This window comes from Grammomys surdaster, unplaced genomic scaffold, assembly GCF_004785775.1.
Source record: "Grammomys surdaster isolate TR1022 unplaced genomic scaffold, NIH_TR_1.0 373, whole genome shotgun sequence".
NCBI lineage: Eukaryota > Metazoa > Chordata > Mammalia > Rodentia > Muridae > Grammomys > Grammomys surdaster.
This window is the reverse complement of record NW_021604792.1, coordinates 2,056,562-2,072,907: the sequence shown is the minus strand read 5'-3', so window position 1 is coordinate 2,072,907 and position 16,346 is coordinate 2,056,562. Positions and strand designations below refer to the sequence as shown.

At 38.6% G+C, this 16,346-nt stretch overlaps 1 protein-coding gene across 2 annotated transcripts in view; it reads left to right on the top strand.

The window, feature by feature from the left end:
* The window catches only part of Pik3c2g (phosphatidylinositol-4-phosphate 3-kinase catalytic subunit type 2 gamma), a 337,943-nt gene that overhangs the window by 58,185 nt on the left and 263,412 nt on the right, over positions 1–16,346 (top strand). For both annotated transcript variants that reach the window (XM_028780980.1, XM_028780979.1), the window contains exon 6: positions 3,617–3,719. In XM_028780980.1, coding sequence (XP_028636813.1) covers positions 3,617–3,719 — 103 coding nt within the window. The remainder of the gene's footprint in view (positions 1–3,616; positions 3,720–16,346) is intronic.

Sequence of the window (16,346 nt, the reverse complement as noted above, 5' to 3'; positions counted from 1 at the left end):
GGAGAGACAGAGGGAGAGGGAGAGGGAGAGGGAGAGGGAGAGGGAGAGGGAGAGGGAGAGGGAGGAGGGCAGGATGGAGGGTGGGAGAGACAGTCTGGTCTCAAAGCCCACCCCAGAGACATACTTCCTACAATAAGGACCCACATCCTATAGCTTCCCAAACCTTTCTGAACAGAGTACTAATCAAGGACCAAGTACTCAAACAATCTAGTTGACAGGAACATTTCTCAAAGGTACCACACAGATCTTGTCTCAAAATAATAAAAAGAAAATAACTCTTTGAAACTTACCATCCTACAAAATGGTGGTACATGTTTATTTCACAGACAGCACCCTTGCAAGTGTAGATTTACGTGGTGTACCCACTATAAAGAGAACCAATATTCACACATGTACGTCTGCTATTATCCCTTTTCCCAAAACACAGATATAAATCTTTGCATATTGCTTTGATATTATGTTTATTTATTATTCCCATTTTCATAAATAACACCATCAAAGACTTTCAAAGAACGTGAGCTATTCATGAGTAGGAAACAGGGTAACTATGTACATGTATTTAACCTTTCAGTGTTCATCTTAAACGTCACCTATGTGCTTCGCTGGGTCTAGCATAGCAAGTAGCCGACAGCTAGGATCAAGGATTTATTGGGAGAGTAAATAATGAATGTGCAGAAGTTTTGATAAGCTGGTAGACATGAAGAAGAAAAAGGAATGAACTTACACCTTTATCCTAGAAATCTGATTCATTGAAAACATAGTTTTATACAGAATTATCAAGACCTAAGCCAAGCAGAGCTGTGTAAAATCTAGACATCCAAGCTGACACTGTGATTTCAGTGCTCACACTCTATGATGTGACGTTGCCAACATGGCCGGTTTCCTTGGTACTCACACCTTCTCTATAATGCCTACTACCTCTGTTGCCATACTATGCCTTTCTCTCTCTTGATACACTAAACTTTCTATTTCTCTCTGGGCCCTAGAATCCCCAGACAGCAATTGATTGTCTTCTTTCTTGTCCGCAGTACTCCACAGAGCACCTACTTAAGTGTTCTTTCATGCCTGCCTTGGACTTCTCTTTCATCATTTCTAGCCTAATATGATCCAACAGAAATATCCCATGACCTAATATTGTTTTTCTCAAGTCACAAAAAAAATAGAAAAAGAAGCAAATGTAGAAGTATATTCATACATTTAAAAATATTCACTTTATCATTTATTTCTGTGTATCTGTGATATTATGTGTATCGTTTATCTGTGTGCATGTACTCCCTACTGTATTCTGGTGATGGTGGAGGTTAGAGCCAGGGGCTGAATGCCTAGAGCTGCAGTTATAGGCTATTGTGAGCCTCCTGATGTGAGTGCCAAGAACCAAACTCGGATCATTTGGAATACTAGCAAGTGCTTTTAACTGGTATGCCTCATTTCTAGCTCTTTTGTTTTATAAAGAAACAGGCAGGAATATTATGTCAATGTATAGGCAGTTGTTACTGAGATATTTCATATTGTGCCTTATGGTAAACCTCCTCAGAAGCATATGAATCTTAATTTAGCCCACTTTAATACACAAATGGCAGTGGGTGTCCAATGGCCACTCTACTGAACAGCTCAACGCTAGGTTGTGAAAAACCATATACTAAACTAAATCTAAAGTAATGTAGCAGTTAGATAAAAGAATGACAATTATAAATTCTCAATAAAAAATAGTAAAGAGGGGCTGGAGAGATGGCTCAGTGGTTAAGTGCACAAGGCTACTCTTCTAAAGATCCCGAGTTCAATTCTCAACATGCACATGGTGACTCACAACCATCTGCAACTCTAATTCCAGGGAATTTGATACCGTCTTCTGGCTTCCATTGCCACCCAGCATTTCCATGGTGCACAGACTTGCTGATGTACAAATATATATCAGATAAAATACTCATACACATAAATTAAAATAAGTAATATTTTTAAACTTGTAGATAATTTAGAACATGTTAACAGAATACTGTTCTTGTTTACACTGTTAGACTGTCCCAGATATTTAATAAGTTATCAGTATAAAGGCCCCAAATGACTACGTGAAATTTTCTTTTTTGGTTATCTGTCATGTATTTTTGTATTTAGCCAGGATCCTGTGAGCTGAATACATTAGCACCATTCATCCCTTTTAATAACTAAGAGCCAAAGAAAATAGAATTGACAGCTACAATGGAAAACGCTAGACTCAAGAGAATTAAAAAAAAATACATTTTTTAAAAAAAAAGAAATGAAAAAGAAGTCCTATAGTAACTGGAAGCCTCCTTTGAAAATGTTACCTGTGTTTACACTTAATTGAGATGGCAGCATCTGACTCTTTACTCTTCCTCAGCATTGGTTATAGTGAAGGTGCTTCCCCCAGAGAGTCCTCCTCTCCTGGCCTCTCTCAGAACATCATCTTTTCTTCTCTTCTCCAATGCTTTCTTTATCCTTTCTCTCGTTTCCTTTAGAACAGAAGGAGCTAATAAAAGGTCACATGATTTCAAATGTATTTTACAGATCATGATAACAAATCGGAAAACACTTCGGTGTTGTATTTATCTCACATACATTTAATATACGCATTGAGTATTATTTCAACATGTTGTCAAAATTGATATTGAGAGACAGCAGCAATCCTTCATTTCACAGACGGGTCCGTTTTTTTTTTTTAATACAGCACATTTTAAATTGGAAATTAATTTTACCCATCATGTAATTTAAATTTGGAAAAACATTTACAGGGAAAAAATGTGGAGAGACAGAAAAAAATAATGCAGATTTGTACACCCAAAATACAAAATGAGGGCTTATATTTAATTTTCTTTCTTTTTTATTGAAAATAGATTTTTATTACAATATATTCTGATTGTGGTTTCCCCTCTCTCGGATCCTCAAAGGTCCTTTTCAATACTCCACCCACCCAAAGCCACACTTTTTCTATCTTTCTTTCATTAGGATGCAAACAGACACCTAAATGTATTAATAATAATGAAATCAATTAAGCAGAATTTTCTTGTTAATCTTTTGATCTAGATATTAATATATCGGTTTTAAGGAAGACGGCATTTAACTCGAGATAGTTGAGTTTAGTTGCCATAGCTAATGCAATAGAACTGGTAAATATGTCTGCAAAGCAAACTCTGTTTTCACAACATCACCCTGCTTACAAAATGGTCCCCACAGACATCATGGCATCAATTAGCCCGCCCTGCAGCATGTTGAGGTGGCTGGCTGAAACCAACTCTGACCACATATAGAGTATCCTTTAATTTAATATGTCCATTTATAATTAATAGAAATATTAAATAGAAATTTTATAATTTTCTACCTTCATGCAGTATGTTGTCATATGTAGCTAGAGATGCATACTCTTTCAGCATTCATTTCTACACATTACACAAATAATATATACATTCATACATATATGTGTACACACATATATGTATGGATAAACACGTATGCATGCATGCACTCACAACTTACCATTACCAGACTGTGTCAGACCAAGTTTTAAGCAAACAAGGCAATGAAATCACCTGGGAAGCATGCCTTTACACAGTGTGTAGTATTTTGTAAAAATATGATTATGCCTCTCCTTCTTCCTCTCCAGGGATCACTATCTAGGGAGTCACAAAATATTTCAGAAAAATAAATCTGTCATTCAACTTCATCTTCAGAAAAACGGGGACACTCCAGGAAAATTATCCCGGAAGGTAAGACTTTCTGAATGTGGGTTTCAATATGATACATTAACACCTTTAAGGACCATAGCTCTATCATGATGGCTCACTGACAAGTTGGAATTACTTAGCTTAATGAGCAAGTGTTTATTTCAGCATAGTTATTAAAACAAGATAAAATATTGTTATAAAATTCCTTAATAATCCAGACTGAAACAATAACATGAACTTGTAACTGAAACCTTAGGGTGATGGACTGGACATTTGTCTCCTATATCCCAAAAGTCAAAAGTTGAAGTCTTGACCTTCAAGGGACAGGATTGGGAGATAGTCAAATGGTGTACACTTAGATTTAGAAGAAATCAGAGAGCAGGGTTCTTATTAAATCAATACTCACTTAAGAAGAGGTAGATATCCCTTCTCTCTGTTTCCTTCCCTCGTCTCTGTTGGAATACAGCCTGAAGGAAACTGACTACGTTTTAGGCAGACGCTCTTCTTGAACTTAAACCTCTTGGCTGCTGTGGTTTAAACACACTCGATATATGGTACTTACGGCATTATTCGGCTACAGCATCCAGGAATGACTAATACACTCAGCTCAACAGGCCACTTGGTTTCTTAAGAAAACAGTTTTCGAGAGACCTATTGAGGTCATCACATGCACACCCACAAACCTACTTCGAAACCGAAAGAAACACAAATGTATATTAGAGCCGCCACTGATAGCAGAAAAATAGCACCGTTCTTTCCCCGTTAGAAGACTATTTATGTCCCCACCAGCGTTGCTTAAATCTGGCTAGATTGATATTCATAACTGCATATCCTAATCTGCGGAGAAAGGGATGAGTGTGCCTTAATGATGTAATTTCATGCTGTTAGATGTGCCCTGTGTGATGTCTTGAGATACCCCCAACCCAAATCGCACAGTTTGCAGTGAACTTTGATATTCTGTCAGGTTTCATCTACAGAATCTTCCAATTACCGGCTTTAAGCAAAAATCCCAATGCTCTGTCATTTCCATCAGATGACAGATTTCTCACATGTGACTTCTTTTATATATAGTATGAGAGGTGTTTCATCATAAAAAAAATGCTAGGTGGCACCTCAGTGTGCAGTATATCAGTGTGGGATATAACATAATGAGGCCAAAAGAGAGCTGTTTAGAAACTTCTCCCGAGTCTGCTTCTAGTTCAGGCGTTGTTGACAGTTCCAGGGCTGGTTGTGGGTCTAAAGTCTAGGCAGAGCAATATCACAAAGTCCAACTGATACCTCAACACTAATGAGCCTATGTTTCTTCAAATTTCCCTCCATGTTGCTGAAAAAGCTAAAATCATAATATTTTATTGCCACACAGCGACAGGAAGAAAAAAAATGTGACTCTAATTTGCATGTTGATATAACAATTTTTTGACTGTTATAGTTCACAAATCACCAGTGATGTGGTTCACATAAATTAAAGTACTCAGAGGCTGGAGTGGTGGCTCAGTGGTTGAGAACTTTTGTTGCTCTTGCAGAAGACCCCAAGTTCAATCCACAGGCTCCAAATACAGCTGCTGACAAACACCCATAACTCCAGCCCCAAATGATCCTGTGCCATCTTCTGGCTTCCACAAGCACCAAAATTCACACGCACATACCTATATATAATCACACACACACACACACACACACACATATACACACACACACACACACACACGAGTTAAGAGCTAAAAGCCTTTAATCCAAGGTCTATCTTAAATCCATACAATTCTAATACACTGACATATATGCACAAAGTATGTGTTTTTATCTGAGACGTTTTATCTAAAATATTCAATATTCATAATTCTGTAATCCCATTGTAATTCCCTGGGACTTCAGATGTGGAACTGGCTGGTTTACATTTAAGCTGAGCTGTGAGACTTCAGAACCTTTACACTATGCCACCAACTTCCACAGGAGAAAGTCTTTGATTTACACACCACCTCAGTTTGGATTTAAGCTAAAAGGATAACTGGTCAAAATTTCCATTTCTTGTCTGTGATTTTCAGACTAGAGTCATTTTAGGAAGAGGGGACCTCAAACCGAGTATTATCTGTGACTCATTTTTCCATGATGGCTGATGATGGAGGTCCCATCCCACTGAGGGTGGTGTCACCCCTAAGCAGGTCATCTGGAGTTATATAAGAAAGCATGACACAGAGACAGAGCCAATAAGAAGCATTCTTCCACGGCCTAATACTGGTTCCTGCCTCCAGACTCCTGCCATGGCTTCTGACCATTGTGGACTCTAAGATGTACGATGGAACAAACCTTTTCCTCCACAAACTGCTTTTGGTCAAATTTTCATCACAATGACAGAGAAGCTAAGAAGGACATCATGTATTTTTAGTAACTTTATTTTATTTTCTGCAGCTATATCTACCCTACACAAAGCCCGGGACACCATAGAGATTTAATAAGGAACCACATTCTGTATACATAAGGTTACAGTTCTTTAAATTATTAAATAGGTGAAGTGGAAAAGAAACAGGTGATAAATGCTGTTATCTCCCTATCATCAGTAACTTAAAGCACCAAACAGTGTGGAGATCAATAAAATGGTTCACAGTCTCACAGCTGGTAAAAAGGAAGCAAAAGCAGGCCAGTTACTGAGCTCACCTAAACACATAGCTGAGTTGAGGTGCACAGAGTGCAGCTCCAACAATAAGTTCCTAGTATCAATCTGAGGTTGGAATCATTGTATCCACGACTCTTAAAGCCCCACAGTAGCTATACTCTTGGAGCTTTCCATCCTGTAGCAAACGTCAGATTTCTGTATCATCCCAGAAAGATGGGCCAAGAGTGTAGCAGGATCAGCAGAGCCACCTCTATGTTAGCACTGGGGCAGGGGTGGAGGGACAAAGCTTCAAAAACATCTCCTGCAGGAGGATCTAATCAAGGACTGCCTGAGAGACCAAGGATTGCTGGTGCAGACAATGCCAGCCAATCAGGAACTGCTGTTTAGAAGAAATTCTTTTTGTGGACCAATAGGGTGCAGATGGAGGGTATTAAAGGAGCTTGTGGGAGTGTTCAGAGAGTTTGCTCCTTTTTTCTCACCTGTTCCTGGAGTCTGTGTCTTTGTCTCTGTGCCACCTCATCTCCAACCTCCAAGGGCAGGTAGTGTCAGCAGCGAGTAGTCCAGGGCACTGGCAACACAAGAGGAGAAGTGACATTTCAATTCGTGGCAGTGATGCTGTTGATTAATAATAATAGTAACAGATGGAACTCTGTGAGTTCGAGTCCAGCCTGCTCTAAGTTGTGAGTTCTAATTCAGCCAAGATATACGATGAGACGCTGTCTTAATAATACAAATAAATAAATAAATAAATCTTAAAAATATAAAAACAGAAAACAAGTTTAATGGCAAAGCTACTAGTGTATTCTTCATTCTTCCAATGAGTATTCTGTCTATGTTATTTCTTTTTCTTTTTTTGGCTTTTTTTAGTGGATATTTTCTTTATTTACATATCAAATGTTAACCCCTTTCCCGGTTCCCTGCCCACCCCCCGTGGAAATGGCCTATACCATCCCCCCTCTTTCTGTTTCTATGAGGGTGTTCCCCCACTTACCCACCCACCCACTCCTGCTTCCCCACCCTCGAATTCCCCTACAATGGGGCATCAAGCTTTCACAGGACCAAGGGCCATATATGCCCAAAAGACCATCCTCTGCTACATATATGACCAAGGCTCTCTCAGAGTCTCTCAGGAGACAGCTATATCAGCCTCCTGTCACATACATTTCTTGGTATCTACAATAGTGTCTGCATTTGGTGACTGTATGTGGGATGGATTCCCAGGTGGGGAAGTCTCTGGATGGCCTTTCCTTCAGTCTCTGCTCCACACTTTGTCTCCATATTTCATCTCTTAAGTATTTTGTTTCCTCTTCTAAGAAGGACCTAAGCACCCACATTTTGGTCTTCCTTCTTCTTGAGCTTCATGTGGTCTCTGAATTGTATCTTGGGTATTCCGAGATTTGGGGATAATATCCACTTATCAGTGAGTGCATACCATGTGTGTTCTTTTGTGACTGGGTTACCTCACTCAGGATAATATTTTCTAGTTCCATCCATTTGCCTAAGAATTTCATGAATTCATTGTTTTTAATAGCTGAGTAGTACTCCATTGTGTAAATGTACCACATTTTCTGTAACCATTCCTCTGTTGAAGAACATCTGAGTTATTTCCACCTTCTGGCTATTATAAATAAGGCTGCTATGAATATAGTGGAGCATGTGTCCTTCTTACATTCTTTTGGGTATATGCCAAGAATTGGCAATGCTGGATCCTCAGGTAAAACTATGTCCAATTTTCTGAGGAACTCCCAGACTTATTTCCAGAGTGGTTGTACCAGCTTGCAATCCCATCAACAATGGAGGAGTGTTCCTCTTTCTCCACATCTTCGCCAGCATCTGCTGTCACCTGAGTTTTTGATCTTAGCCATTCTGACTGGTGTGAGATGGAATCTCAGGGTTGTTTTGATTTGCATTTCCCTGATGACTAAAGATGTTGAACATTTCTTTAGGTGCTTTACGATCATTCGAGTTTCCTCAGTTGAAAAACTTTTGTTTAGCTCTATACCCAATTTCTTAATAGGATTGTTTGATTCTCTGGAGTCTAACTTCTTGAGTTCTTTGTATTTATTGGATATTAGCCCTCTGTCAGATGTGGGATTGGTCAAGATCTTTTCCAAATCTGTTGGTCACCCCTTTTTCCTAGTCACAGAATCCTTTTCCTTACAGAAGCTTTGCAATTTTATGAGCTTCCATTTGTCAATTCTTGATCTTAGAGCATAACCCATTGGTGTTCTGTTCAGGAATTTTTTGTGCCCATGTGTTTGAGGCTTTTCCCCACTTTCTCCTCTATTAGTTTCAGTGTATCTGGTTTTATGTAGAGGTCTTTGATCCACATGGACTTGAACTTTGTTTAAGGACATAAGAATGGATTGACTTGCATTCTTCTACATGTTGACCTACAATTGAACCAGCACCATTTGTTAAAAATGTTCTTTTTTCCACTGGATGGTTTCAGCATCTTTGTCAAAGATAAAGTGACCATAAGTGTGTGGATTCATTTCTGGGTCTTCAATTCTATTCAATTGATCTTCCTACCTGTCTCTATACCGCACAGTTTTATCACTATTGCTCTACAATACAGCTTGAGGTCAGGGATAGTGATTCTCCCAGAAGTTCTTTTATTGTTGAGAATAGTTTTCACTATCCTGGATTTTTTGTTATTCCAAATGAATTTGCAAATTTCTCTTTCTAACTCTATGAAAAATTGGATTGGAATTTTGATTGGGATTGCATTGAATCTGTAGATTGCTTTCAACAAGATGGACATTTTTACTATATTAATCCTGTCAATCCATGAGCATGGGAGACCTCTCCATCTTCTGAGATCTTCTTCAATTTCTTTCTTCAGAGACTTGAAGTTCTTGTCATACAGATCTTTCACTTGCTTGGTTAGAGTCACACAAAGATATTTTATATTGTTTGTGACTATTGTGAAGGGTGGCATTTCCTTAATTTCTTTTTCAGTCTGTTTATCCTTTGAGTAGAGGAAGGCTACTGATTTGTTTGAGTTAATTTTGTATTCAGCCACTTTGATGAAGTTGTTTATCAGGTTTAGGAGTTCTCTGGTGGAATTTTTGGGGTCACTTAAGTATACTATCATATCATCTACAAACAGTGTTATTTTGACTTCTTCACTTCCAATTTGTATCCCTTTGATCTCCTTTTGTTGTCTAATTGAGCTATCTAGGACTTTGAGTATGATATTGAATAGGTAGGAAGAGAGTGAGCAGCCTTGTCTTGTCCCTGACTTTAATGAGATTGTTTCATGTTTCTCTCCATTTCCTTTGATGTTGGCTACTGGCTTGCTGTATATTGCTTTTACTATGTTTAGGTATGGGCCTTGAATTTCAGATCCTTCCAAAAGTTTTAACATGAGGGGATGTTAAATTTTGTCAAATGCTTTTTCAGCATCTCATGAAATGATCGTGTGGGTTTTTTTTCTTTGAGTTTGTTTATGTAGTGGATTACATTGATGGATTTCCGTGTATTGAACCGTCCCTACAGGATGAAGCCTGTTTGATCATGGTGAGTGATCATTTTGATGTGTTCTTGGATTTGGTTTATGAGAATTTGGTATTAGATCTTCTTTGAAGGTCTGATAGAATTCTGCACTAAAACCATCTGGTTCTGGGTTTTTTGATTGGGAGACTTTTAATGACTGCTTCTATTTCTTTAGAGGTTATTGAACTGTTTAGACGGTTTATCTGATCCTGATCTAACTTTAGCACCCGATATCTGTCTAGGAAATTGTCCATTTCATCCAGATTTTCCAATTTGGTTGAGTATAGGCTTTTGTAATAGGATCTGATGATTGTTTGGATTTCCTCAGTTTCCATTGTAATGTCTCTCTTTTTATTTCTGATTTTATTATTCTGAATACTATCTCTATGCTCTCTAGTTAGTCTGGCTAAGGGTTTATCTATCTTGTTGATTTTCACAAAGAATCAGCTCCTAGTTTTGTTAATTCTTTGTATAGTTCTTTTTGTTTCTACTTGGTGGATTCCAGCCCTGAGTTTGATTGCTTCATGCTGTCTACTTCTCTTGGGTGTATTTGCTTCTCCTTTTTCTAGAGCTTTCAGGTGTGCTGTCAAGCGGCTAGTGTATGATCTCTCCAGTTTTTGTTTTTGTTTTTGAAGACACTTATAGCTACAGGATTTCCTCTTATCACTGCTTTCATTGTGTAAGTTTTGGTATTATATGCATTCATTTTCATTACATTATAAAAAGTCTTTAATTTCTTCCATTATTTCTTCCTTGACCAAGTTATCATTGAGTAGAGTGTTGTTCAGCTTACATGTATATGTAGGCTTTCCATTGTTTATGTTATTATTGAAGACCAGCCTTAGTCTGTGGTGATCTGATATTATTTCAACTTTCTTGTATCTGTTGAGGCCTGTTTTCTGACTAATTATGTGGTCAATTTTGGAGAAGGTACCATGAGGTGCTGAGAAGAAGGTATATTCTTTTGTTTTAGGATGAAATGTTCTATAAATATCTGTTAAATCCATTTGCTTCATAACTTCTGTTAGTTTCACTGTGTCTCTGTTTAGTTTCTGTTTCAATGATCTGTCCATTGTTAAGAGTAGAGTATTGAAATCTCCCACTATTATTGTATGAAGTGCAATGTGTGCTTTGAGCTTTAGTAAAGTTTCTTTTATGAATGTGAGTGCCCCTACATTTAGAGCATAGACATTCAGAATTGAGAGTTCATCTAGGTAGATTTTTCCTTTGAAAGATATGAAGTGTCCTTCCTTAGCTTTTTTGATAACTTTTGTTTGAAAGTCAATTTTATTCAATATTAGAATTACTACTCCAGTTTGTTTCTTGGGATCATCTGCTTGGAAAATTGTCTTCCAGCCTTTTGCTCTGAGGTAGTGTCTTGTCTTTGTTACTGAGGTGAGTTCCCTGTATGCAACAAAACTGGGTCATGTTTACATATCCAGTCTGTTAGTCTATGTCTTTTTATTGGGGAATTGAGTCCTTTGATGTTAAGAGATATTAAAGAAAAGTGAATGCTGCTTCCTGTTATTTTTGTTGTTAGAGGTGGAGTTATGGTTTTGTGACTACCTTCTATTGGGTTTGTAGAAAGATTACTTTCTTGCTTTTTCTAAGATATAGTTTCTCTCTGTGAGTTGAAGTATTCTAGCTATTATCCTTTGTAGGACAGGATTTGTGAAAATATATCTTGTAAATTTCATCTATGATAATTGAGAGTTTTTCTGGGCATAGTATCCTGGGCTGGCATTTGTGTTCTCCTATGGTCTGTATGACATCTGCCCGGAATCTTCTTGCTTTTTTTTTTCCCTTCTTCTTGCTTTTATAGTCTCTGGTGAGAAGTCTAGTGCAATTCTGATAGGTCTTCCTTTATATGCTGTTTGACCTTTTCCCCTTACTGCTTTTAATATTCTCTCTTTATTTTGTGCTTTTGGTGTTTTGATTATTATGTGGCAGGAGGAATTTCTTTTCTGGTCTAATCTATTTGGAGTTCTGTAGGCTTCTTGTATGTTCATGGGCATCTCTTTCTTTAGGTTAGGAAAGTTTTCTTCTATAATTTTGTTGAAGATATTTACTTAAGTTGGGAATCTTCACTCTCTTCTATACCTATTATCCTTAGGTTTCATCTTCTCATTGTGTCCTGGATTTCCTGGATGTTTTGTATTAGGAGCTTTCTGCTTTTTCCATTTTCTTTGACTGTTATTGCAATATTTTCTATGGTATCTTCTGCACCTGAGTTTCTCTCTTCTATCTCTTGTATTCTTGGTGATACTTGCATCTCTGACTCCTGATCTCTTTCCTAGGTTTTTATCTCCAGGGTTGTCTCCCTTTATGGTTTCTTGTGTCTATTTCCATTTTTAGATCCTGGATGATTTTGTTCAATTCCTTCACCTGTTTGGTTGTGTTTTCCTGCAGTTCTTTAAGGGATTTTTGTGTTTCCTCTTTACAGGTTCCTACATATTTACGTGTGTTCTCCTGTAATTTTTTAAGGAAGTTATTTATGTCCTTCTTAAAGTCCTCTATCATCATCCTGAGAAGTGATTTTAAATCCAAATCTTGCTTTTCCAGTGTGATGGTCTTTACAGGACTTGCTATGGTGGGAGAACTGGGTTTTGATGATGCCAAGTAACTTTGGTTCTTGTTGCTTATATTCCTTTGCTTGCCTCTTGTCATATGGTTATCTCTAGTGCTATCTGCCCTCACTGTCTTTGACTGGAGCCTGTTATGTCAGAACTCCTCAGATTCCAGCTGTCTCTATGATTGTGTGATTCTGGGATCCTGGGATCCTGAGGTCCTGGTTGTGTCAGAGCTCCTAGGAGTCAAGGGGCTTCTAGGATCCTGAAATCCTTATGTGACCAAGCTCCTGAGATTCTGTGATCCTGGGTGTGTTAGTGCACCTGTGATCCTGGGCATGTTAGAGCACCTGGGAGTCAAGCTTCCTCTGGGTGTTGTGGGACTGGGTTTGGAGCTAGAGCCCTAGGTCTGCTCAGGGCACCAACTCTGACCAGAAGCTCTATGTCATTTCTATAAAGAAGTCCCCATGCTCATGAATAGAACAGTGAACAAAGTTGACAAGGAGCCCATTTCATGAAGATAATATACAGGGGACTCAACTGCTCTCACTACCAGTAGAGAACCATGATAACCTTCACACAGAGTAAGAGGAAAGTGTTCAGTGTGCCTCTCTCTCTCTCTAAACCTGGTCTTCTAGAACACATCAGGTATTTTCATAGGCGAAGACATGACTTTTTTTTTTTTAAGTAAGGGTAAATAGCTAAGAAATACTCAAGATATGAATTGTTAAGACCACAAAGCTATGGCCTGAGCAAGCCTGTGGTGTGTCAGTGCCTTCAAGACCATGACTCTAGTGATCTAACGACTCCAACTACCTCCTACGTCTTAAAGGCTCCACCCCACCCCAAGCAGCCCCAACCTGGGGACCAAGCTTCAGCATATGGGCCTTTGAGCAACACTAAGAATCTAAACTACAGCAACCATACCATTTATCACAATATCAACAATTTTGACATGTCACAACTTTTGTTGTAAAGTTTCAGTACCTGTAAATCATATTTTCAGTGGCAAATCCTATAAACGATCAATGAAATAAAATGATAGTTACTGTACTTGTTACTATTGCCTTGACAAAACTCCATGGCCAAGGCGACTTATAAAAGAAAGCCTTTAACTGAAGGATCTCAGTGCCTGAAGGTTAGTCTGTGATTAGCATGGGAGGTAACATGGCAATGGTGAAGCAGACAGGCATGGTGCTTCTGTATTAGTTAGAAGCTTACACATGATCCATAAACAGAAGGCAGAGAGGTTGCTAACGAGGAACAGAGTGGGATTTTTGAAACCTCAAAGCTCAACACCCTCAGATGATAACTCTTTCAACAAGTCAACACCCCCTCATCCTTCCCAAACAGTTCTATCAACTGGTGACCATGCATTCAAATATATGTGCCTATGGGGGCCATTTTTATTCAAAGCAACATGGCTACTGTCATGGTCTGTCTCAGCTCTCAACTTGACATAACCTAGAGTCGGCTGGGAAAAGGGACCTCAGCTGATGGATTAGTCCATGACACAGGCTTGTAGCTCTGTCTGTGAGGCATTTTCTTGACTCTTACTTGATGTGAAAGACTACAGCCCATCGTAGGAAGGAACATCCATGGAAAACTGAGCCTGAGCTCTGCATGGAAAGGGGCAAGCCAGTAAGCAGCATTCCTCTGTGTTGGCCTGACTTTGCTTCCTGTCTCTTGAATTCTGCCTTCAACTCCCACCTTGCCCTCCCTCAGTGATGTAACCCATAAGCGAAATACTCCCTTTCCTCCCCAAGCTGCTTTTGGTCATGATATTTTATCACTTCAACAGAAAGCAAACTAGGATGACTCTTTCCACTTTGGCATGAGTTTTGCAGTTTTCTTTCTTAGACACGAGTGGAATACTGATGAGTTTGATAAAACCAATTTGGCTTGTCAGCTTGTTCTTCTTTGTTATTTAAATCGCTCTACTTAACATAACTGGCCTTTATCTTTACAGTCTTCACAAACCGTATGCCCTTTCTTAATTCTAGCTTAAAGTAGTACCAAGTCCTCTTTGATTTTCAGAATTTCAATTGTAAACATTTATGAGCAATATATTGTCCTTCTGGGAAGACTGCAAATTTAGTTAGCGTTCTGCCTTCCACCAGAAATATAGCCATTATTATCACCTGATTAAATTTATTGTGCTTGTGGACTTCTGGAAATTACCTTAGTGCTTTATGAAGCTCAATTTATCTCCGATGCTGCAATTGTTTAGAAAGTAACGTAATGGTCTTTAGAAATCAACTTGGATTTCAAAGATTTTAGTGCTCCCACCTCAATGGCATATGACGTAAATAACTGAATACTTCTCTTTTAATGTTTCAATTCTCTTTAAATTTCTTTCAAAAGTGCTGTCAAAATTGTATAAGCTAATCACAGAAACAAGATTTCCTTCTAGTGCACAAGATATTCACAGAACAACTACAGTAATCCAGTTTTTTCATGACAAAATCTTACTATGGAGCCCAGGCTGACATCCAACTCACAATCTTCCTGCCTCATTATCTCAAATTCTACTGTCATGGGTCTGCATAACCAGAACTGGCTCAGTAATAGATTTTACACGAGAAGAAAATTAATATTTTCCCTTAGTATTATGTCAGCTTTAGAGAAACTGAATTAAACTACATTGTGAAGTGTACAATGAATTTCATGGCAACTTAGGGTTTTCTCTATCTTTTCTAGATACTTTAATAAGTATTTCTAGGGGCCAGAGAGATGGCTCAGTGGTTAAGAGCACTAACTGCTCTTCTAGAGAACTGCAGTTCTGTTCCTGGTGCTGACACAGCAACTCACAATCTCCCTCAATTCCGGCTCCACTGGATCCAGCATGATCTACTGTCTGCAGCCGTTGCACACGTGTGATGTACATGCATAGAAGCATGCAAACATAAAAACATTTAAAATAAATGAATATTTGAGATAAGAGTTACTGATAAATGACATTAAGGAAAAAAAGACCAATTTCCTCCTCCCCCCAAAAATATATCTGGAGATGAATAAAGCACTTTTACAGTAAATCTGAGTGTCTGATATGGGGACATGAAAGTGGCTGTATTTTAGACTTTGTTCTTCAGTAAACAAACAAAAGCTATTTACGTGTTTGCTTTGGTTTAACTTCTATGGACACTGAAGTTCTACGTGTTACACCATTTTAATGACACCAGTTTCCTAATGTCTTAAAACGTTTGTCATCACGCGCGCGCACACACACACACACACACACACACACACACACACACCTAAATGCTTCTGATTCTTTCCCAGTAAATATTCTTGCAAAACCTGTGCTAAAGATTTGAGTAGCTTATCCTTCATCGTAATGGCATCGGTTGACCACACGAGGGCGACAAATTCAACCGTCTTTTTCTCGCTCTTTAACACCGTAATTTCTCATGTTTTACCAAATATAATATAAACTTTAGCTTTTTCTGTTTCAAAGTGGAAAATACCAGCGCCACTATTTCTGTCTTAGGTGACTCTAATTCAAACTCACATCTCTTAACATTTCCGCAGTTTCTAACTGCGTTCTCTCAAACCATTGTTGTAGAAAGCCGCCCTTACTCTTTCCGTGTCGCCTCGCTTCTTTTTAGCCTACTCACCAAAGTAGAAAACATAAAAATTAATTCACTGTTGACACATCTAAGACTTTCTTCTGACGTTTTCTGTCAGGAGCACAAGCAGTTTTAAAAATAGACACGGGTCACCCAGACTGTAAGAAACAGGTTTCAACAACGAAACGTGTTCCCCTCATGGTCAATGCCATTAGGATGAAGGATAAGCCACTGTGAGCACTTGTGCATAAGGTTTGCATGAATGTTTACTGAGGAAGAGGCCACAGAATCAAAGTAAGTGTGTGTGTGTGTGTGTGTGTGTGTGTGTGTGTGGTGTGTGTGTGTGGTGTGTGTGTGGTGTGTGTGTGTGTGTGTGTGTGTGGTATGTGGTGTGTGTGGTGTGTGTGTGTGGTATGTGGTGTGT